We start from the raw sequence: 23,521 nt of genomic DNA on the forward strand, positions 1-23,521 counted from the left end.
AGCCTTTGCAGCTATCTGCTTGTAGTTTCAATGAACTATCATGGCGCCTATTGAGGGCTCTGGTAGTTCATGCTCTCTTCCTGACAGTGTATCTGTCTGCCCATACGAGGTAGGAGCAGACAGATACACAGAGAAGTCTGCAGGAGTCCTGCATGGCATCTGCGATCTGATATTTGCAGGTGCAATGCTTTCCAGGCTGCAAGTATAAAAAAAAATAATAATGCACATTTGTTTTGGTTTTTACCTACAAAAAGATGTATTTCTTTATTTATTTATTTTTTAAAAGATGAACTCCTTCTCCTTTTAGCCCACAGTCATATCAGGCAGTTTTGACATGTCAAACCACCGCCCATTTCTGGCAATGTCACTGTCCGAATCGGTGCAATGCTGACTTTGCAGCGCTGCGTAGATTCCCAAAAGTAGTTCCTACAATACTTTTGGCGACTTTGGGGCCGATTTCAATACTCCTCTGTGCATGAACATGCACAGATGTCTCTGAAATCAATCCCGAAGTCGGCCTGAAATGCGGGTTTGTAATCGTGTGAGTTCAGCTGAATGCCTTCAGTGTGAACCCAGCACCACTAGATATCTCCTACCACCTCGCTAGGAAAAGCACCTTCTGTCAGATATTAATAATAAATATTATAAGAGAGGCCTTTGCTTTGGGCATAAGACCCACTCACCTTTTGGCATTTATCAATTGCCCACCTTGCTGGCTCTTTTTGCAATGAGACTATCTTGCTATTTTGGGTAGCATTTCTGCCCAATAAAAGGGCGCGGAGGTGACAGTCAGTAGGCTATCTCTTGATTGTTTGTTCTTTATCATTTATTGGCACCACTAGATGCCTAAACACATTATTATTATTTTTATTTTTTTGACTCTCCACATCCTAATTTGCTACGTCCATGTATGTACATAACAAGAGCCAACGTCTAAAAATAATGAATAATATAAGAGGTGGGAGTCACCAGAGAGAGCAATATTGAAAAACTTGAATTCATTAAAAACCAGATTTGGTTCAACCACCTCCTTTAAAAAATAAAATGACATTGGTGTGCTATATGGAGAAAAACAACTCCCGCTGGGCTAAGTAGAATAAACACTTTATTGCATACCGTATGTCCAATATAAAATTGCACCATAAAACGCACACCCAACCACCCCACCCCCACCCCTAAAAACCTACATCCACCTCACTCACATAAATCTAACTATGTACCCATACTGAACATGTATGTCCACATGACAATGTATTAAACATGAACTATATAAATGAATAAAGGGTACATAAGATGCTAAATCAATGATCCTATGAATGGTCAAAAATTTACTTGATATTCCCCAGAGATGAAGTCTGTATAGACATCGATATCACATGAGTGTATGTCCATCAAACCTAAATAAATTAAAGGTCCAAGGGTTATTGTGGTATGTATGAAGAGTCTTGTGATGTACTGGATGTGCCCCCAAAGGGCACTGGTATATGTAATGTGTGTGTATGTATGTAATATAATATTTCCCCAGAATAGTAATATGTACTCTTATGTTTTCCAGACCGTCTGCTGATGATCTTGGTTCCTCTTGAAAATGTCTTTGAACGACACTTTTCTACCGTCATCACTTTCCTGTCAAACCCTCCGTGCCAGCCACTTGCACTAGTTGGAGAGCCCAGCGGCCACCTCTCCTGTCTGCTGGATTTTATAGAAACCTTGGTTGCCTTAAGAACACAACTGAAATTAAATGTCTCCCTTTGCAAACAAGTTGTGTCGGCCATCCTGCCTCAGACTTTGAACATCATCTCCTCTCCTGTTCCATACTTTGTGAAGAAACAGGTTATACTGGTGCTAAAAAGATGTCTGCTCTGTAAAGCTGGGGAGGATTTCCTGCCTTCTACCCGCATTCTGTCACACCAGCAAGATGCAATGTTGGACAAGGACATGGCTGCCCTGGCTGGGACACTGCTGGGTGCTGTGCAGGAGGGTTGGCTCCTGCAGGTCCCTGTTAGTGACAGATCAAGCAGCTTTGGAGGTGTTAATGAGGGATCAGCGCATGGTCCTGACCTAGTCATCCTGGGAGCCACCTGTCTGTCTGTCCTTAAAGCCCTGGAAATCCAGGTCCACAATGGAGAATCAGGTAACGCAATCAATGACAAAAATCATCCATGCACTGCCACATATATAGTAGTTATTTTAGTATAGGATTTGATGTAATGTTAAATCTGAACTGCAGATATGGTCTTAATTGCATATTCTGTGGGACCAATGTAAGTATGTACATCTCATGCCCAAGGGGTCGCCGGGGAAGCTGACAATCGCTGTAATATTTGGCGCTACTACAGTGATTGCTGCAATCTTTTGAATCCTGTGCTGAGTGGCTGCCCCACTGCTGCCATTCACAGAACGCCTTTTATTTGTTTCAGTGAATACAAGGCATACTCTGGGTGAGGTGGAGATTGTGACATCACAGCTCCTCCTCTCCCCTTCATCCAATCAGGGAACACCTTGCATTCATCAAAAAAAACAAAAAACTACAAGGTGTTCTATGAATGGGGCAGCCTCTCGGCACAGGACCCAAAAGACTGCAGCGATCACTGTAGTATTGCCCACTACTACAGAGATTGTCAGTTTCCCCAATTGTCATCAGGTACGAGATATACATTTTTAAGTTGTCTCAAGCTGATCCAATGTAACTATGCAATACAAGTCATACATGGAGCTTGCTTAAAGGTTGGCTTCACACTGCCCCTGGGTTGGTCCCCCTGCAGTTTGGGCAAGGTGCAGCTGACCTACGTTTTTTTTTTTTTTTTGTACAAATTACTTGCACTTTTCCATGCACTTCAGGTGGTCCTGCAGCTTTGGTGCGGTTTCAAAAAGCAGGAGTTTTGGTGGCACTTTCTGAAACCGCAGGACCTCCTGGGAAGTCTATGTAAAAGCGCAGCTAAACTGCAGTTTTCGTGCAAATGTGAAGCTGCCCTTAAGAGCAATGGTTCTAATTTACTAGCTAATGTGCAGCAAAGGGAATTTTAATGGTGCTGTGATCTCCATGGACCATTTTATTTTATAATAATTTTTATTGAAATAAGTATATCTTGAAATACGTTCACTCACACAGGGGCGTAGTTCAGTGAGCATAACAATTAAATAACTTTAATAGGTATTGGCTATCAAGTAGCCAACCTTTTATGGGGCACCCCATAGGTTTGTATAAAGCACCAGAGCATAAGGGCCAACTAGCTAGAGCCCCAAGATGTAGGTACAGTGGGTCACAGCAGAGTAAAATGCTTATACTGGTCCCAATGAATACCCCCGTCACAAGTCGGGGTGATCTTTCGTTAGAGAGGTACTAAGAAAAAAGGGGATTTGAAATATAGCAACGGTGGTCGCTAGCCAATAAGAGATGAGGCCCAAATCTGAGAATTCACCCTAGAACAAAAGACCAAGGGTGGCCATAGGTATGGTCTCGATTATATAAGAAGCGAGGGCAGAGACAAGGAAGTACAGACCAGAAAAGGGGGGGGGGGGGTGGGGGGGGATTCTGCCAGAGGGAAAAGGGACAAAAAAAACTGTTCTCAGGAGAGGCCCAGGCTGCTCGGGTGCAAAGTGGGGAAGAGCATAGATCCACCAAGGTGACCATACTTTAAGGAATTTAGAGTGAGATTCATTTTAAAGTACTCCAACTTTTTCTCACTGATCGTGAGATCCGTTGGAGTGCTCTTCACCATTGCAAACGGAACAGCGGCCTCTTCCAAGCTCGGGCTATAACCTGTTTGGCCGCACGCAATAAACAAGTAAGTTGCCAGTTTCTGTTGGTAAGAAAACATGCCCTGAATCGGGCAGTGTAACAAGGAAAATTTAGCATCTCTACATATGGGTAGATGAAACAAGGACTGTAGGAGTCCAAACACCCTGGACTAAAACCCTAGGAGAGGACAGGCCCACCAAATGTGTGCTACATTGCCCCATTGGCCAGAGCCTCTAAAGCACCGGTCATTATAGGATGGGTTTGTGCTCTCTATCCAGGCCGGGACCCAGTAGAGGAGAGTAGATTTTCGAGACTGCTCCTGGGGCACCAGGGGAATGCAGGCAAAGGTGTTCAAAAGATTTTTTTTGGAAAGGATAAACAGTTGCATCTCAATGAAGAGACCCAGTGGCTTGGTTGAGTGTAGCGATAGAATTCCAATGAGGGCACCTCATGGGTGTCCTGGAAGGAAGACAAGGAGGGAAGAATGCAGGATGAGAGAAAATGTTGGACCTCTGTGAAACCATGGCTAGACCACTAAGAGAAGGAGCTCAGTTGATCAAGGCCTGGCAGGAACAAGAGGTTATTAAAAATGGGGGGAGTGGTAGAAAGGGGGACATGAGGTTACACGGGTAGCGAACAGGGTCCCAAAGTTTAAGGCTATGACACATAAGCGGGCTGAGGGGGGGGGGGGTTGCAGCTTGTGAGGTAACCACAGTAGAGCCGAAAGGGGAATAGGGGTGCTGTTGGAGTTTGAATAGCCCCCGCAACTGGATATCGGGTAGCATGGAGCAGGGTTAATCAGGAGAGCTGGGCAGCCTGACAGTGCTTGGCTAAATTGGGTACCCCTAGGCCTCCTCGCAGTCTGCCTGTAAAGGGTGGAAAAATAATAAAGGACTTTGGGAAGGATGGTCACCTTGACCGCGTAGATGCAGCTTATCCAGGACAAAGGGGACTCTTCAGGATTGCAAGAGACTTGCGTTATCATAGCAAGCGATACTAATTGGTGGTAAAAAGAAATGAATGAGGAGTCAGATTGATGCAAAGGTACCATGGGCCTTTTTCTGGATAAAAAAAATGTATATTCTATCCATATATAACACTTCTCATAATGGATTTTCTTGTCTTTTAGGTACAGTCATGGCCAAAAATTTTGGCTCCCCTGCCTGTGTTTTGGTCAGATATTGCACCACTTCGCCCAGAAAATTGTTGCAAATACAAATGTTTATTTCTTTTGTTTTGTATTGGTATGACACAAAAAGCCAAATATGACATATTCCATGCAAAACTCCAAAGAATGGACTGGACAAAATGTAATATTTTGGTAGCACAGAACTGCTCCAGGCCTCTCAGATTGGAAAGGGTTCCTTTTTCCCAACTGCTGGTTTTGAGTACAGTTTAGTAGTGCCAGTTTAGTACTCTCCAACGCTTTGTCTTAAACCATTTCTGAGAGCTTTTTGACATGTTCTTTGGGTCATTGTCCTGCTGTAAGACCCGTGATCTCTGACGGAGACCCAACTTTCTGACACTGAGCCCTACAATGTACCCCAGAATTCTTTGGTAGTCTTCAGAGTTCATAATGGCATGAATTTGGTCAAGACATCCAGTGTCTGAAGCAGCAAAGCAACCCCAAAACATCAGTGAACCTTCACCATGTGTGAGTGTAGGGACCATATTCTTTCTTCATTTCTTTTTCTGAAAACCGTAGAATGATGGGCTTTACCAAATATCTGTCCTTTTAGGTTAGCCTGTCCACAGAACATTCTTCCAAAAGGATTTTGGCAAACTCTAATCTGGCCTTTTTATGTTTGTCAGCAGTGGGGTCCTCCTGGGCCATAGCGTCCCCTTTTTCATTCAGATGGCGACATATAGTTGCGAGCTGACAGTTGTACCTTCAGCTTCAGCTTGTCTGGAAGTTGACCGAGGTTCTTTATCCATTATTCAAAACAACTTTGTTGCAAACTTTGGTCAATTTTTCTTTCATCCACGTCCAAGGTAGGTTAGGTACAGTGCCATGGGCTGTAAACTTCTTGGCAATGGTGGGCACAGGAACATGAAGATCTCTGGAGATGGACTTTTTTAACCTTCAGATTGTCTGTCTGTGATTTTCCACAATTTTGTTCTCTACTCCTCAGACAATTTGTTGCTGCTCTTTCTTTTCTCCATGCTCCGTGTGGCACAGACGCACAACAGACAGGTTGCGTGACTTTTGTACCATTTTAACTGGTTGCCGGTGTGATTTCTATATTGTTGGAACCTGTTAATTGATACAGGTGAGGTTTTCATTACAAATTATTTCTTACAATTGAGACGATGCCAATAATTTTGTGTGGAATGTGCTAGTTTTGGCTTTGTGTCTCCACTTTTTTGTGTCCTACCAGTACAAACAAAAGAAATAAACATGAGAATGCCTAGGCATTTGTAACTGCAACAGTTTTCTGGGTGAAGTGGTGCATTATCTGACAGAAATGCAGGGGTGCCAAGATTTTTGGTCACAGCTGTATTATCCTGAATGCGGTGTGTGGCTTTTTAGATTTTTATTTTTTTTATTTCTTTCTTTTGGTAGGTTTGTTATATGCCTAGTCATTATAAAAAGTAATTGTGTAAGCTATTGTCCTCGTTAAAGAGTAACCCCACATTTATTTCCCTTTTTTTTTTTTGTTGGTAGTTTCTGCCAAGCTGGCCCAAACAAATTGCTTACTGCATGAACAGGTGCGCTTGTCTGGCGCACAGTAATGTATGTAGCCTCAGCTTCATGGCAGGGGGGTGAGAACTTCCCGTCCCGTTTCCGGAACAAAATAGTCAGACTGAGCACTGCTCAACCATTCACTGGAAGCTTTGTATTCTGTAAATTAATGGAAATCTCCCTCTGGCTGGCTGAGGTGGAGAGGTGGGTGGATGGACGTCACTATCTCCACCTCAGGCAATCGGAGGGAGATTTGCATTCTTTGATGGAATACAAAGCTTCCTGTGAAAGGCTGAGCAGCACTCAGGCCAACTCTATTTTGTTCCGGAAACTGGAGGGGAAGTTCTCATCCCACTTCCAGGAACACAGCCCTGTACACTCGATGTAGCCTTGGCTACATACAGCGTGTGTCCACCATGTTCACCTGTTGGCTCAGGAAAATAGTTTGAGCCAACATGGCCCAAACAGACACTATTTACATGTACAGTAAGTAGTTGGGCTTTAACCACTTCCGGACCACCTACCAAATGTATACTGTGGCCCGACTGCGTGAAATCGCGTACCTGTTCTTGATTTTTATGCACCACTACCGGAGAGCCGCTCCCGCTGTGATTAGACACAGCGAGAGCCAATCAGCAGGTCTGGTGGCCGCGGTAGTTCACAGGAGGGGCAAAACAGCAGTCTGCCTATGTAAACGAGGCAGCCTGCCGTTCTGAATGAATGAAATACTTATATAGCGCACAATGCGAACTGAATCGCCTCTAGGCCTCTAGTTCTGTGATGGAATTAAGATTTTTTTGCTTCTGCTGAGCAATAACACAGATCTGTTTTTCCCCAGTCATGGAATTCTCCCCCCCCCCCCCCCCCCCCCCCCCCCGCAGGTAGTAAGCACTCCCTAGGAATACGCTTAACCCTTTGATCGCCCCTGATGTTAACCCCCTTCCCTGCCAGTGTCATTTACACAGTGACTTTTTTTTTTTTTTTTTTTGCACCGATCACTCTATATTGTATATTTATACGCCTCAGTCCCTAAATTCATGAAATTTTATATATATATATATATATCTCTATCTATCTACATTTTTTTTTATTTAGTTTTTTAATAAATCAGATGTATGTGTGGATATAATTTTTTTCTTTTTTTTTTTTTTTTTGCTACAAAAAAATAAATAAAAATTGCAGAGGTGATCAAATGCCACCAAAAATCTCTATTTGTGGGGGGAAAAAAGGACATCAATTTTATTTCATCATTGCACGACCGTGCAATTTTCAGTGGAAGTATCGCCAAAAAATGGCCTGGTCATGAAGGGGCGGGGGGGGCGGTAAACGTTCTGGAGCTGAAATGATTAAGCGCCAAGATAAACATGTTTTCGGTATAATTTTTATTCCGCTGGTTCTTAGATGAACCTTTGCACACTTGGATGGTGCAGTAATCTGGATGAACATCAGGTATGAAGAGGTTCGTTGGATGATGGGAGCTTAAAAGCAACCCAAGTGTTGATATGAACGTTATCAATAAAAGTAAACATAAGTGAAATCTTATCCTCAGTTCTTGTCATTTGTTTGTATTGCTGTTTCCAAGCTCAAAATTCCTCTGTTATACTGGAATTGGCTTTGAAATAATGCAAATTAAAGACCGTAAATGCTTAGAAAATAATTAGGTCAGTAAAGGAATACTGAACAATGTGCAATTGTAATACCAGGACACCAGCAGACAGAAAAACAACTATCTGTCAGATTGGAAATTTTGACCACAATTTCACCAATATTATTCAAGGTTCGTAAGTTGTTACAATTATGGGCTACAACAAAATGGTGGCCGCCTGCACACAGACACCAACTCCTTGTTGGATAAATGTGAATGAGATGGGTAATGGCTTGAAATCCTGTTCTCCACCTGTAGAGAAGTCCTCAGATGCGTTTTGCTCTTTACGGCTGTCTTGCACCAGTCTTTTTCACCTGTTGATCCGACAGGTTTGGTGGGCATTCGAGCGGTACCATTTTTCTTGTTTTGGGCTACAATTATGGGCTAGCTATGCATGTGGGTGAGTGAGACATTGGCATTGTTTCCAACCTACCATATTGACATCTACTGACCCGACACCCACAATTTATTGGCACAGCTAAGTTTTTACTGGCATTTCCAAAAGTGCAAATTTCAGTACCTAGGCTACAAACGAGTACAGATATATTAAGGCAAAAAACTATTTTTTGATTTTGAATAAATGGTAAGTAGCTCAGGGACAGGACTTTCGAAATGGTGGGCGCACACACAAACATGAAATTGACTGACTTTCTCACAGTGACACTGACAGCAGTGTGCAGCAACAAAGATCACGACATGCCCCCTCCTGAGTCACAGTGACGGTCTCTGTCCACGTCAGGTGGTCCCTTCAGTCCAAACAGCACTGACATTCCCGCTCCCGGCTTCCTTGCTCCCATCCCACGGACCTGCAAACGAGGCTTCAGCCACTCTGCTAGGCTCCCTTGCATCATGACCTCACACAACACGCGCTCGGGCACCGCCTCCACCAGACCCGCTCCCCTGCCAGCGCTGCCCGAACACACTGGAGATGGTCTCAGCTGGCAACGGACCGATACTGCCCTGTAGCAGTAAATCTGCTATGGTGCGGTCAGTAAGTGGTTAAAGTGATTTGTAAATGTTTAAATTAACCACTGCCCGCCATATAGCAAAATGATGTGCTCAAAGTGGTTGTTACCCTGACTGAGCATCGTATGACGTTCAGCAGGGTGAGCCACTAGCCAGTGCCCATGGGGCGCATAGCGTGGTGATCTGCGGTGTCAGTCTGACACACCGCATCTCCAATCTAGGTAAAGGGCCTATGACGTAGGCTCTTTACCATGTGATCAGCTGTGCCCAATCACAGCTCATCACATGGTAACCAGAAGTGCCATTTTATTGGCTTTTCTTCTACCTGTGCCCGTTGGTCACGAGTAGAGGAGAGCTGATCAGCGGTTCTCCTGCCAGGGGGTGGGGGGATTCTGTGCTTATAATCGGCGCATTGATTATCCATGCAGAACCATCAAGGATGCCCACTTGAGACCACCAGGGATGGCACTCTGTGCCCATCAGTGATGCCTACCAGTCCCTCCTGATCAGTACCATCTATCTGCCCCCAATAGTGAATATCAATGCCCCCTATTAATGCCCATCAGTGAAGGAGAAAACTTTTGCCTTTTACAAAGTTTTGTAACGGAAACAAACTTTTTGTATTTTTTATTTTTTTATAGCGCAAAAACCAAACCCCAGAGGTCATCAAATGCCACCAAAAGAGAGCATTATTTTGTGGGGTGGGGATTATAAAAATTTAGTTTGGGTACAGTGTTGCATGACTGCGCAATTGTCATTCAAATAGTGTGGGGGGGGGGGGGGGGTTGTTAGCACCTTTTGTGGCAGCAATAAAAATTGTTGCACACACTAGGCTAGTTATACATACCTAGAATGAATGAAATGCTTGTATAGCGCACAATGCGAACTGAATCGCCTCTAGGCAAAATAGAAGACAAAATAATAATTTAGGGGTAGCTTACACTTTAAGAAATGCTTCCCCTTGTGCACAACAGACTAACCTCACCCCGGCCTAGACAGAGTACTTTCGCCGGAGCTGATGGACTCCTTTTTTAATACAATTATGACTTTTCTTTTATTATTTAAACGGTTACTGTTGCTGTACATAGTGACCTGTCTGGAATGTGTTACTTGTGGAATTCCAAAAGCACTTGTATCTCAGATATCAGAATTATTCATTGAGTCGTTGGAAAATTGTGTAATGGGGCAGCTATGCCCAGTGTGCAAACACTTCAGGTACCAGGAGAGGGCAGTCTCGTCTGCTGTGATTACCAGAGACTGATCAGACTTGTGTTCTGTATTTCAGGGCAGACCGAGGTTCTGGCTCTGGGCCTTCTGATGGCTCACCTCCTGAAATTCCTAAAGCACCATATTGAGTGGAAGGAGCCGGTGCACCCTTGTGAGTGGGTGTCTCTCACCTTCATCGAGCAGGATGATGACATGTTGGAGGTTGCCAAGTGTTTACTCAAGATGTACCAGCACAATCCTAGGTAAGTGTATTGCGTATGACCACAGAATACAGTGGCGGACCTTGCTCTAAAATTGACGCAACTCCTATTTATTTTTTATTTTTTTTAACCCACTCTTCTGATGTAAAAATGCTATCTAAACGCTTAAAAATAAAAATAAATAAATAAAAGGTAAGATCCAGGCTTCTGCCATACTTGCTTTGGCACCAGTGATGTTTCTCTGTGTACCTGTGCCCATCAGGGAAACCCTAGAGCAGGAGTGTTTAACTAAATTTCATTGTGGGCTGTATCAGCATTATGGTTGCCCTGAGACCCCTTTCACCCCAGGGGGGGGATTGCTGGCATTGGCGGTAAAGTGGCGCTAGTTTTGGCAGTGCTTTACTGCTGTTATAGCGGTGCTTTTCAGCCGCTAGCTGGGCGTTTTTAACCCCTGCTAGCGCCTGAGGAAAGGGTTAAAGGTGCCTGTGTTTTGGTGCTGCCAAAGTCCTTTGCAGGCACTTTGGCAGCACTGCCTGTTCATTTCCATGGGCAGGGCATTTTGGGAGTGGCATATACACTGCTCCTGCACCGTCCCAAAGACATTGCTTGCAGGATTTTATTTTTTATTTTTATATTTTTTTCTCCTGGATTTTCACACTTGGAGCAAAATAGCACCTCTCATGCCTTCCAAAACACCTGAAATGCTCCCCAGTGTGAAAGGTGTCTGAAAGGGCTAGTTGTATCTGTAAAGACTATGCAGCGTTCAGTAGTGCGCTATGCACAGAGTGCAGGGTTCAGGAGTGTGCCATTTACAAAGTGCAGAGTTCAGGAGTAGGCGGCTTGCAGAGTTCAGGGGTGCACTGTGTACTATGTACAGAGTGCATATTTCAGGGGTATGCTAAGTGCAGAGGGCAGAAGTGTGCTATGTACAAAGTGCAGAGATCAGGAGTGCGCTGCATGCAGCATTGTGGGGTGTACTGTGTGCAGTGTTCAGGGTGTGTAATGCAGGGTTCAGCTATTTCACAGGCTGTCCACATCTAACTTCCACCACTCTTCGGCTCTGATCTCTCCCCCACCTCTGCATATATCTCCCTCCCACAGCCCTCATCTCTCAAAAGCCTCAGAAGGCTTCTGTGTTTACAAGTGACAGAAGAGCCGAGGGCAAGAGCTGGAGGTGGCGGAACAAAATTCCTCCATGATCTAGCTCAGGGGTCTCCAAACTTTCTAAAGAAAGGGTCAGTTTACTGTGCTTCAGACTTGAGGGGGGGCTGGATTATGATCAGTGGGAGGAAACAATGTCCCATCTTTAGTATCGGAGGAATTTGTGCCCCATCATTGGTGTCAGCGTGAGGAATAGTGCCCCATAGTTGGTGCTCAGTGGGAAGAATCGTGCCACATTGGTGGTGGCAGTGCAGAAATTATTGCCCTGTTGTTTTTGTCAGTGGGTAGAGTAATGCCCCATGGGCTGGACAAAGACAAGTAAAGGGCAGCAGTTTGGAGACCACTGGTCTAGTTATAAAAAAAAAAACAGAGTGCGAGGGCTGCATGAAATGGCACTTGTGCCCTGGAGAATGTGCTAATACGGAGTTGGGAATAAACCAAGCTGGGGCCTGATTCAATTCAAAAGAATAAACCGTATTATAGCTATTGGACACAGCTCTCTGCTCGGGAGCCCTGAACAGACCGATCAGCAGTGCTTGATCGCTCAGTTCTCCCCCGGTGTGGGACAGATGCTACATCCATCTAGGTGAATATGATTGAATATGATTCTGGGGGGGGGGGGGGGGGAGAATACAAATCCCATAATTCTCTTTTTTAAATTGGAGGTTCACACAAAAATTGAACCCCCCCCCCCCCCTTCTCCAGTTTGACACCTTTTTGGGGGGGGGGGTGCAGATACCACCACCCCAAGACAGGTATTTGCACCCACTTCTGGGCATAGACTCGGGAATATTCCTGTCCCGCCACGCTGTCTGCTGGGACACACGTGGGACCATTCTTATTGCGCTGCGCGACTTGCGCATGCGCAGGAGGGAACCGGGAAGTGAAGCCGCAACGCTTCACTTCCTGATTCCCTCACCGAGAATTGCGCCAGCAGCAGCTGAGAGCCGAACGATTGCTCGTCTTCGGCTGCTGACATCGCTGGACTCCAGGAAAGGTAAGTGTCCATTTATTAAGTCAGCAGCTGCAGTATTTGTAGCTGTTGGCTTTTAATTTTTTTGTTTTTAGGTTGACTCCCTCTTTTAAGCTTCAGTTTTCCACCTAATTGTAGTACTTTAAGACCCCATGCACACTGGTTGTTTCTCCCCGGGGCATGAGGCTAGGGCGTTTAGATGCAGGTGGAGGGCACAGGCCCACTATCAAACTCCTCCTTACCAGTACAAGAATTTTTGTAAAAAAAATAATGCCATAAATCTACCCGCTATTTAAAAAAAAAATAAATCGCAATAAGCATATATTGGTTTGTGCAAAAAGTTATACGCTTGCGCAAACCAATATACACTTATTGCAATTTTTACATTTGTGCAAACCAATATAAGATTAACACCCAAAAATACGTAGAATACACATCGGCCTAAACTGATGAATAAAGGTTTTACTTTTCCAAAAAAAAAATTTAAATTTTTTTTATAGCGGAAAGTAAATTATTTTATTTTTTTCAAAATTGTTGCGCTTTTTTTGTTTCATAGCGCAGAAAAATAAAAACTCCAGAGTGATCAAATACTACCAACATAAATCTCTATTTGGGGGGAACGGACATCAGTCGTTTGGGTATAGTGTCGCACGACCGTGCAATTGTCCGTTAAAGCGACGCAGTGCCGTATGGTAAAATATGGCCTAGTCATGAAGTAGATATATCCTTCAGGTGCTGAAATGGTTAACTTAACATACACTCCGCAATTTAGGTGCAGCGAATTCTCACCGCCTCTAGTGTGAACCGGCCCTCACTCCTCTCTAGTTTACAGTTCTCTGTTTTTAAAGTGAAGAGGAAGTCCTTGCTTTTCCTATACTTATTAATTGTTCTCCTGTTTCAGCCTTTGCTCTCAATCTACAAGCTGTGATTCGGAGAATTCGATATGGAGCGGATCCTCGCATCAGTCCGGAAGCGACCCTCACTGCGTTTTCCTCTTCATGCTCGGCAATGTTTCGTTCGATTCATCGGTGCTGCTGGATTTTCTGATCTCCTCAGAGACCTGCTTCCTGGAATACTTGGTCAGGTACCTAAAGCTGCTGAATTCCGACTGGCCTCGGTTCTGCCTCACATGTTCTTTATTCGATAAGTCTAGAAATTTCCAGCCACAGCAAGAGCAATCGGTGAAAGCGACACCAATTCAGAGCGACTGCATTCGTTTTCCTAATCTTTCACCCACTCCTATGGACATTGGCAGACCTGCCTCTTCGTTTGTCGGGCATACCAAGCATTTAGCACCTTCCCCGCTGGGTGCCCTTCAACGCCTTGTAGACTATGACAGCTCAGATTCGGAATCAGAATCAGAATCTGCAGACAGTAAGCAGGGTCCTGTCATTGCACACTCTGCAGGGGCTGACAGCACAGATATAGATAAACACATGAAAAAGTTGGAGCTGACAGCCCACGGTTCAATATCCAGTCCTTCACAACCAAGTGCACAAGCTGGAGGCAACACGTGTCATGGCCAGGGCACCCAGCAGAGGGCAGTCCAGTGCTTGGAAGACCTTCAAGAAGCCATTAATAGGCTGCACAGAAAGAAGCTCTTTCCATATAATCCTTCTGCGTTGGTAAGGCTGCTTTCGCATGTCAGTAGTCTAAGCACAGAATACGGGGGGATGCACGTTCTGCCAGAACAACCCGCCACCAAAATATAACGGTTATTATTCTATAACTCTATCACTGTCATTGACTTCTGTGAGACTATTGTTATAGATGTCATCAGATATGAAAATTATGGTGCTATACCTAGAAAGTGTCCGATTTTTTTAAACCTTTATTGGCCAAAGCAAGTGAGAATAATAAAAAAAAAAGATGGCCATGTACACAGCTGTGGCTATATCAGATCTCACCTCTGCGATTTCCAGCACTTTAATTCTTTAAAAATTAATAGTTTGTTGTTTTGTGAGTTGTGTAATAAAGTCTAACTCCAGGACTTGGTGAAGTATAAAGTGATTGTTTAAAAAAAAAATGGGGTTACAAACCTCATACTTACCTGCTAATGGTTTTTGCACAGATCAACTCTGATCCTCCTCGGGTCCCCTGGCTTCTCCCCCTTGCCAGGTGCCAACCATGCTATGGGGGCGCTCGTGTGGGCTCGCACCCCAAGCTTTGCTCTGTGTGTTTAACGCACAGCTCTGGATTGAGATCGAGCTCCAGTCAGTATAAGGGTGGGGGGCTGGGAGCTGCACCCAGAAGAACTAAAAGCGGAGTTCCACCCATTTTTATGTACTTGCTCTCTATGGTATCCCGGCTGAGCTTCCTTTTTCCCAATGTAAATTTTTTTTTTTTTTTTTTTATCATTTATTTAAATGGAAATGCCTTTTATATTCTTTCTCCTGCATTTCTGGCAGTAACCACCTAGGCCAGTGATGGCGAACCTTGGCACCCCAGATGTTTTTTAACTACATTTCCCATGATGCTCGTGCACTCTGCAGTGTAGTTGGGCATCATGGGAAATGTAGTTCCAAAACATCTGGGGTGCCAAGGTTCCCCATCACTGACCTAGGCAATTGCGTCACCAGACGATTCGCAAGGGCTCCTGGGATGGCGGCATCGTGTATCCCAAGAGTCCCTGCGAATTGCTACTGACAAAATCTTGCGTTATTTCCAGACCGTTGCTACGGCAACGTGTCAGGAGGAAGGAGCGCCACGCGGTGACATTACTGTGCAGGCGCGAGATCGGGAAGTGCATTCTGGTTAGCCAGCTGCTTCTAGTCCCGGAAATGGATACCAGAGGGATTCAGATGCCCACAGTGGACATGGACCCTGTCAGCTTCCCAGATCAAGGTGGTCTTTATTTGAACTGAAATTAACCCCGGAATACACTGTAGACACTAGCTAAATGTGCCAATAAAGTTGAACAAATGACAGCGGCATTTAAAAAAATAAAAATAAATAAATAAAAAATTGACGTGGGGGACTGGCACTCTGCTTTAATGCAGAGAATGCGTTAAGGTTAAAAAAAAACTTCAACCTCCTAGAACCACTTGGTCCAGTCAAATGACTACTTTCACTAATGGATGTAGTGGCTGTGTGTGCTCTATAAACTGTTTTGTGGCATCAGCTACATACAGTATACAGTGCTGTGTCCCCGGCAGCGGGATGCAGACATTCTGTCAGATTCCCACAATAAAATTTGATTTGGGCTTAGTTCTGTAAGCCATTCACAGAAAGCGTTGTATTCTTGGAATGAATACAAAGGCTTCCTCTGATTTGGCTGAGGCAGAGAGGATGATATCACGATCTCTGCCTCAGCCAATCAGAGGTACCTTCTGTAGGGTTTGAAGATTGCGCTTGACTGACACAGTTGACCGTGAGTCGATGGTTAGGTGATGGTGGTAGAAGTAGGGTGGAAGAGTTCTCTTCTGATGCTTTCTGCCCCACTACAGCTTGAAGAAAATGGCGATGAGCCCTTATTTGAGGGCCCGTGCTGCTGCCTTTTGGGTATGGCCTTTAAAGGTCACTTCCGCATGTACTAGAGGGGGTAGGAGAGGAGAGAACGCCCAATAACCAATGAAATGCACAGAGGATATAATTTGTAACCGTTTTAATAAAGGTCCAAAGATGGTCAAGCCAATGTGTTTCGGGGGAAGAGACTGATTGCTGTGTTCTCAATGCTGCTGCTGTAAACACTGCATTAATTGAGCATTTCTGATATTACAGATACACCCGTAATGGGATTTTCTCAGCTCACCATTCACACAGCAGCAGCCCTGAGGAAGGGGGAGTTTCTTCCTCTGAAACATGTCGGCTTGGCCATTTTTGGTAATTTCATTAAATGTTTACAAATGATACCCTCTGTGCAATTCATTCGATACTGGGCGCTCCCTCCTTTCCTCCATTCATAGAATACAAAGCCCCCTGTGAATGGCTAGCTGCGCTCAGCCCGACTTGATTTTGTTTTGGAAGTTCTCATCCACCCCCCACCACCACAACACAGCTCTGTATATTGTATGTAGCTGGATCTACATGGAGTTTATATAGTGCACACAGCTGACACATCTGTTAGTTCATTCCAAATTAACCTTCTACTTCACTATTTAAACTTCACTAAAACCTGGAATTACGCTTTCAATTGTACTAAAAAAATTAAATTTTTATATATATATACTTGCTCCATTTACATTTGAGTATATTTGCAGTAGATCATGAACACTTGTTCTAAGTCAATGGACCAAGTCTAAAACTTGTTACAAAATCTTAACCTGATGGTGCTAAATCCCTGAGAATAATATTTTTTGTCTGCTTAAAGAATAACTGAACTCTTGATGATGTGCCCAGAAAATGGAAGATTGAAGGCAAAGGCAAACTGTGGTCTTCCTGCAGCTGATCCCCCCCCCCCCCCCATATTAATGACATGCCTTGTTCTGCACTTTGTTTAGCGGCGGCCATCTTTGTACAGGCAGGGCTTTGCGTCCTCTTGTCAGAGCCTCCAGCAAGGAGAACCATGATCAGCACAGTAGTGACATTATCACCTCATTCCAGACGTCATGAGATTAGCACTCGGAGGCCGCTGTGCTTTCGTCTTGTACTGCAGATTTGCACTATATATAACCAAAAGTATTGGAAGTTTGGGACGCCTGCCTTTTACACGCACAGTAACCTTATTGGCATCCCAGTCTTATTCCGTAGGTTTCAATATTGAGTTGGCCTACCATTTGCAGCTATAACGGCTTCAGCTCTTCTGGAAAGGCCATCGACAAGGTTTAGGAGTGTGTCTATGGGGAATGTTTGACCATTCTTCCAGAAGCGCATCTGTGAGGTCAGGCACTGATGTTGGACACAAAGACCTGGCTCGCAGTCTTTGCTATAAATTCATCTCAAAGTTGGTCTGTCGGGTTGAGGTCAGGACTCTGTACAAGCCAGTCAAGTTCCTCAACCCAAACTCACTCGTCCATGTCTTTTTATGAACCCTTGCTTGGTACAGTAATGTTGGAAGAGGAAGGGGCCATCCCAACCTGTTCCCACAAATTTCTGTTTGAAATTGTCCAAAATGTCTTGGTATGCTGACGCCTTAAGAGTTCCCTTCACTGGAACTAAGGGGCCAAACCCAACCCCCTGAAAAACAACCCCACACCATAATCCCCCCCTCCACCAAATGATTTGGACCAGTGCACAAAGCAAGGTCCATAAATACGTGGATGAGCGAGTTTGGGGTGGAGGAACTTGACTGGCCTGCGCAGTCCTCGCCTCAACCTGATGGAACACCTTTTGGGTGTTCTAAAGACATGGATGTGCGAGTTTGGGAGTGGATTTGAACCCCACGGACTAAGAATGGGATGCCATTAAAGGTGTGTCATATATATATATATATATATATCTCAATTATTTCTCTCAAAATACTTTTGTTAATATAGTGTACATCTATGAGCATATAGGCACAGAGAGATCCAGATGCACAAAACAAAGTGCGCTGCTATTTTTAAGGAGGAATTCCAAATACCGGCAGTCCCCGAGTTATGAACCACAATAAGGACTGTAGGTTTGTTCGTAAGTCGGAACACTGCATTTGTAAGTGTAACTTCCGCCTGTGCATGGATTGTGGGATGTTTCGGGCGCTTATGTTATCTGGGGCTCTTCTGGCCATGCAGTACATTTAGTACTGCAGTGTGGGATGTATCCAGAGGTACTCAGAGGCAGTTTCATAAGTAGGAGGCATTCGTAACTCGGGGACTGGCTGTAAAACAATAAATGTAAAGCTCAGGCACAATGAACAAATGGCAATTTTTTTTTTTTTTTTTTTTTTTTTGAGTTCAGTTCCACTTTAAGAATTTATTTTGCACTAGATTTGGGGATTTTGATTAAAATATTTTTGACTACTGTAAGGTATTCAGAACATACAAGGTTCTATATTTTTGCTGTCAGTGTTCTTAAATGTACTGTACAAGTTCTGTCATACGTGATTAAGCACAGAGACATGGAGATCCTACAGGTGTAGGAAGTTTGGGTTTGCTGATCCCATTGGAGAAATGGCTGCTCCTTATAGTGGAGTTCAACCAGGGATACCACATAGCAATAGTTACTGTATTTTGTAGTAGGAATGAACCACATGCATTCAGCATGAATGGTGTGAGACAGGGGCGGATCCAGGGGGGGGGCAACGGGACAATTGCCCCCTCCGAGAAAATAGAACTTACTCCAAGGCTTTCTCCCTCCGCCACCTCACCAGATTTGCATGAGGCATCTAAATGCAGCTGGGACTTTATTGCTGCTTCCCCTGGCTTCCATCAGTTTATTTAGAGGGGGCCAGTGGGTCACTATGGGGGTCTGTAATTGATGTGACACGGGCTGCTGCTACATGCTGGCAGAGTTGCAGCAGAGCGGCACGAGTGTCACTTCACTTCCCTGTCAGGCGGAGTGATCTCTACCCGACAGGAGCTTCCTAGTCCCGGCTGGTGTGACGTCACGATTCAGAGGCGCGCAGGATTGAAGACAAGATGGACTGTAGCCAGCTCAGTGCACTGCAAGTGAGTGATCACTTACTTAGCTAAGGCAGTGTTGTGTTAATGAGCTACGAGCGGCATTGTTATGTTAATTAGTTAACACCTTGTCTTACAGGTGAAGTGGTGAATGCTTTGGGGGTGGGGCTGAAATAATTTACACTGGTAATTGTAATATGGCACAATGGAGGGGGTTAATGTACTCACTCATGTATTTGTGATCAGTGACAATTAACCCTTTGTGCTGCATTAATGATAGTGGCACCATCAATGTTAATTAACCCCTTTTATGCTACAGCATGAAGGGGTTTATAAACACTGCCACTATTGCAGCACAAAGGGGTTAATTAATTGCCACTGGTCAGTAATACATCAGTGAGTACATTAACCCCCCTCCATGTGTCATATTACAATTACCAATCATCATCAATTATCATGATAATCACACAGCACAGGTGCGTTGAGCCACAGCACCTGTATTGTGTGATTATCATGATAATAATGATGATATAGAATGACAGAAATCTGTATCTTTATGCTTCATTCACACAGGGCAGACATGCGTCTGACATGCAGGGCTGTCTTTTACTGGCTTGGGGATGCATAAAGTGTTACATGCATCCCATTTATTTATACTGAGACACACAGCCGCTATATCCCAGTATGTCATGCGTGCGGATCCCAGAATGCATGCAGGGTTTATTCAAGTACCCGCACCAACATGTCATATTGGGATATAGCGGCTGTGTGTCTCAGTAGAAATAAATGAGATAAAACCGTCCCGTTAGCGGCCTTTACCGCCGTCGCCCGCCCACCCCAGTGTGAAAGCAGCCTTATTTTCTGGCAGTGCCCCTCCCGAGACTAGACTCTGGATCCGCCCCTGGTGTGAGAACAGGTTTTGAAGAGTTTGTGGCAGAGTTTCTGCAAGGCCCATGAGGCCTACCTAACTATATGCAAATTACTTGCTTATACTTGTACTTCTTTTCAGGCTGCTTTGGTCCAGTCATGTGATCTGGCTTCCCTGAATCATTCAGCAGTGGCCGCAGGGTATGGGAGGGAGTGCTGACAATGGGTGGTCCATAGGAGCTGTGGTCCTGTGGGTGACTTTAACGCTCGCAGGCATACCAGACATTTTTGAGCGCTCCTTTTTTTTTTTTTTTTTTTTTTTTTTTTTTTTTTTTTTTTTTCCCTGCAGCCATTCCCAGATGGGAATGGGCTGAAATTGGGTGAGTATATAAATCTTTCTTACACAGGTTAGTCAGATTAGGTGTTCGAAGGGATGAGGGAGTATTTTAAAGCGGAGGTCCACCCTAAAGTGGACCTCCGCTCATCGGAACCCTCCCCCCCTCCGGCGCCACAATTGGCACCTATCAGGGGGGAGGGGGGTGCAGATACCTGTACAGTACAGGTATTCTGCACCCACTTCCGGGATAGCTCTCTGCGGAAAGGGGTGTAGATTACGCCCCTTTCCGCAAGTGCCCGCCCCTTTCCGCAAGTGCCCCGCTGCCTGCTGGGAAACACACAGATCCCAGAGGCAGCAGGGACCGTCCTTATTGCGCAGCGCGATTCGCGCATTGCGCAGTAGGGAACCGGGAAATGAAGCCGAAAGGCTCCATTTCCTGATTCCCATACCCAAGATGGCGGCGGCAGCACCTTACAGATGATCTAGAGATCGGCTTCGGGTGCCGACATCACGGGCGCGCTGGACAGGTAAGTGTCACTATTTTAAAAGTCAGCAGCTGCAGTATTTGTAGCTGCTGGCTTTAAAAAAAAAAAAAAAAAAACGCGGAGTCCCGGTGGACTCCCGCTTTAAGGCTAGTTAGGATATAGTGGTGGCTGGTGCTCAATATTTAAAAATGGGGGGGGGGGGGGGGTGCAAACAAACCTGCCCCCTCACTCGCATTGCTGCCAAACCACCCCTGGGTGATGGACGGGAAGGCAGCCTTGCCTTCGGAGATGAGGAGGGGGTAGGGCTGCTGCTCCTTGCTCCAGCTGAGGGGTGCTGGGGCTTCTCCTCCTGGGCAAACAGAATTGTGTCCTGAGACTCCCTGGCCCGCTTCCTGATTTGACCAGGAGGAGAATAAGGAAGACAATGGCGAATATTTTGTTATTGTCACAGAACTGGGTGGGCTTGGGGAGCAGTGCTCTGTGCCCTGAGCCCACCCTTTTTTGAAGCCAATTAAAGCCTCAGATTCTAATCATGTGCTTCAAAAAACAAAAACAAACCCTATTAGAATCCATGCAACTGGCATCCTGCATGTAGATTAGGGTGCCGGGTGCATGGATTAGGGGGCGGTGCTCCTGCTCCCTTATGGATGGGCTGCCACTGTTAGGATTACAAAGGCAATGTTCATGTCAATGCTACAGATGGAAGAACCCTCAGTGCTAGGAGTCCAAAATTTTGCCCAAAATAAGTTCCTCTTCTCTAGTGGAACTGATTATGAAGAATCGCCACATGGAGCCAAAACGCCACTTCAGATTGGGGAAAACCAAACTGGAACAAGAGGAAAGAAAGAAGGCGATGCACCTGTCTAGTGCATTACCATAAAACCTTTTATTAATAAACCAAATTCCAACGTACGCATGTATCACCGTCCAATCCTTGGTGCTGTAGCACATCCATCCAAAAGAGCATGTCTTGCATGTTTTCAAGGGCTGTGCCCTCTTCCTCAGAGCTCACTTAAGAGGGCAGAACCCTTGAAACATGTTCCACGCTCTTTTTGGATAGACTTACTACAGCGCCAAGGATTGTCCTGGATTATGATGCATAGTAATTGTGGAGCCAATTCATTTTCTATGGAAGAGGGGGAGCATATATTGTGCAATATGGGTGGTGTTATAGGAGTGGGAGGTGGTTAGGTGTGAAGGAGGGATAATGAGGTTTGGGGGGCACAGCAAGTAATGGAGTTTGCATGTTGGCTGCAGAGGGAGTTGGCGGTGTTGGGGATGATGGGTTTAGGGCATTTGGTACATTTGAACCTCAGGGGCCGTGGCTTATATTTTACATTGGAGTCCGATTATATCAGGTGCCACTGCCTTTCATGGTGACCCCCCCCCCCCCCCCAGTCATCAACAGTTCACTTTATTCAGATCTAAATGGGATCAACATCCTAGGAGTGTTTTATTACATCGATCTGTAATGTGGTAAATTGAATTGCTCCATGGGTGCTAAACACTATTTTTATATGAATTATATTTATCTAATGTACTGCTCCATTTGATGTTCTGAGCCATGAGTCTGTTGGGACTAATTAAAATTGAAGTTACCCTGAGAAATTGAGACTCGGTACTGTGATGTGCTCCTGGCCTGAAGGGGACTACAAACCCTTTACCATGGCAGGTCCAGAAAGACTGAAAACACAATCTCGTATTATGTGCATGTATTTGACCTCTCTGTTCTTATTTTAAAGGGAACCTGTTCTGATGGAACATATGATGTGAAATATAGGGGCTGCCATTGCTTGACCTCATAGGAAATTTTGCCTGTCTCTCTCCTAGCTTTGGTTCCTTTGAGCCCCAGACTCAGAGTTTGTATGCAGAAAATGAAGTCGCAACTCCTTGTCTGCATACTTTGTTCCTGGTCAGTGACTTTGAAATACGAAAGCCCTCGGATTGCCGTAGCAGCCAGGCCACTAACGTTTTTTCAAAGAAAAGGTTCGGAATGATGGCCTCCATGTTTTCTTCAACATTGACAAATGCATGTCAGGTATTTATTATAATGAAACCTGTCAATATGTGAAAAAGAAAATAAAGAAACTGTTACTAAAGAAGCACCGAGCAGTTCTGAGTGATGTATTTGTGCATTTTCTTCAGACTTTGACTACAGATCATGAATAGTGATGTTCTACACCAGGAGTCTCCAATCTTTTCAGTATAAGGGCCACAATGTATATTTTACAATTCTCCTTGGGCCAAAAAGAAGCAGTTTTATTAAGAGTAGTGTTTTTGTTTTTTTTCCCCAAGAGTACTTCACTAGGTGGATGCAGCATCGGTCTGATGCTACATCTGTCCCCCACCGTCTAAGGCTGCGAACCGAGCGATCACTCAGTTCTCAGTCACTGGATCTCTGCTCTGCCCCCTGCGTGCTCACTGGAGTACTGAGCTGTGGAGGGGGCAGGGGCAGCTGGCTCAGGCTCTTAGCAGCTCGTTGAGAGGCCGAGCCAGGTGATGGTCCAGGCTGCTGGATGGATCCCGACCATATTATCGTGACTCTTGCCCCAGCCTGGACAACCTCTCGGCTCCGATAGCTGAATTAGTTGCTCTCTGCTTATGCCTGACGCATTACACGATTGTGTGGGTGGCTTATTATCCGTATTAATCTCTGGTCCGTTGACCTGTTGATAAAATGTGGGTCTTCTGAACACCAGTGCAAAAAACTCTTACTGCCTATACTTTGACAGAGGACATCACTTTGGGGCTATCTTAGA

General features: G+C 44.9%; 1 protein-coding gene across 3 annotated transcripts in view; it reads left to right on the forward strand.

Moving 5' to 3' along the window:
- The window catches only part of LOC143963824 (protein Lines homolog 1-like), a 53,461-nt gene extending 30,597 nt beyond the window's left edge, over positions 1-22,864 (forward strand). The window contains exons 6-9 of one of the 3 annotated variants that reach the window (XM_077473556.1): positions 1,556-2,134; positions 10,322-10,505; positions 13,499-14,222; positions 22,505-22,864. In XM_077473556.1, coding sequence (XP_077329682.1) covers positions 1,556-2,134; positions 10,322-10,505; positions 13,499-14,222; positions 22,505-22,567 — 1,550 coding nt within the window. In that variant the 3' untranslated portion in view covers positions 22,568-22,864. Of the gene's footprint in view, positions 1-1,555; positions 2,135-10,321; positions 10,506-13,498; positions 14,588-22,504 lie in introns of those variants that run through there. The other 2 variants (XM_077473557.1, XM_077473555.1) reach the window with 2 other exon arrangements.
- The last annotated feature ends 657 nt before the right edge of the window (positions 22,865-23,521 follow it).

This window comes from Lithobates pipiens, unplaced genomic scaffold (genome assembly GCF_037356315.1).
Source record: "Lithobates pipiens isolate NorthernLeopardFrog02 unplaced genomic scaffold, aLitPip1_a1.2 Scaffold_8, whole genome shotgun sequence".
NCBI classification, from domain to species: Eukaryota; Metazoa; Chordata; class Amphibia; order Anura; family Ranidae; genus Lithobates; species Lithobates pipiens.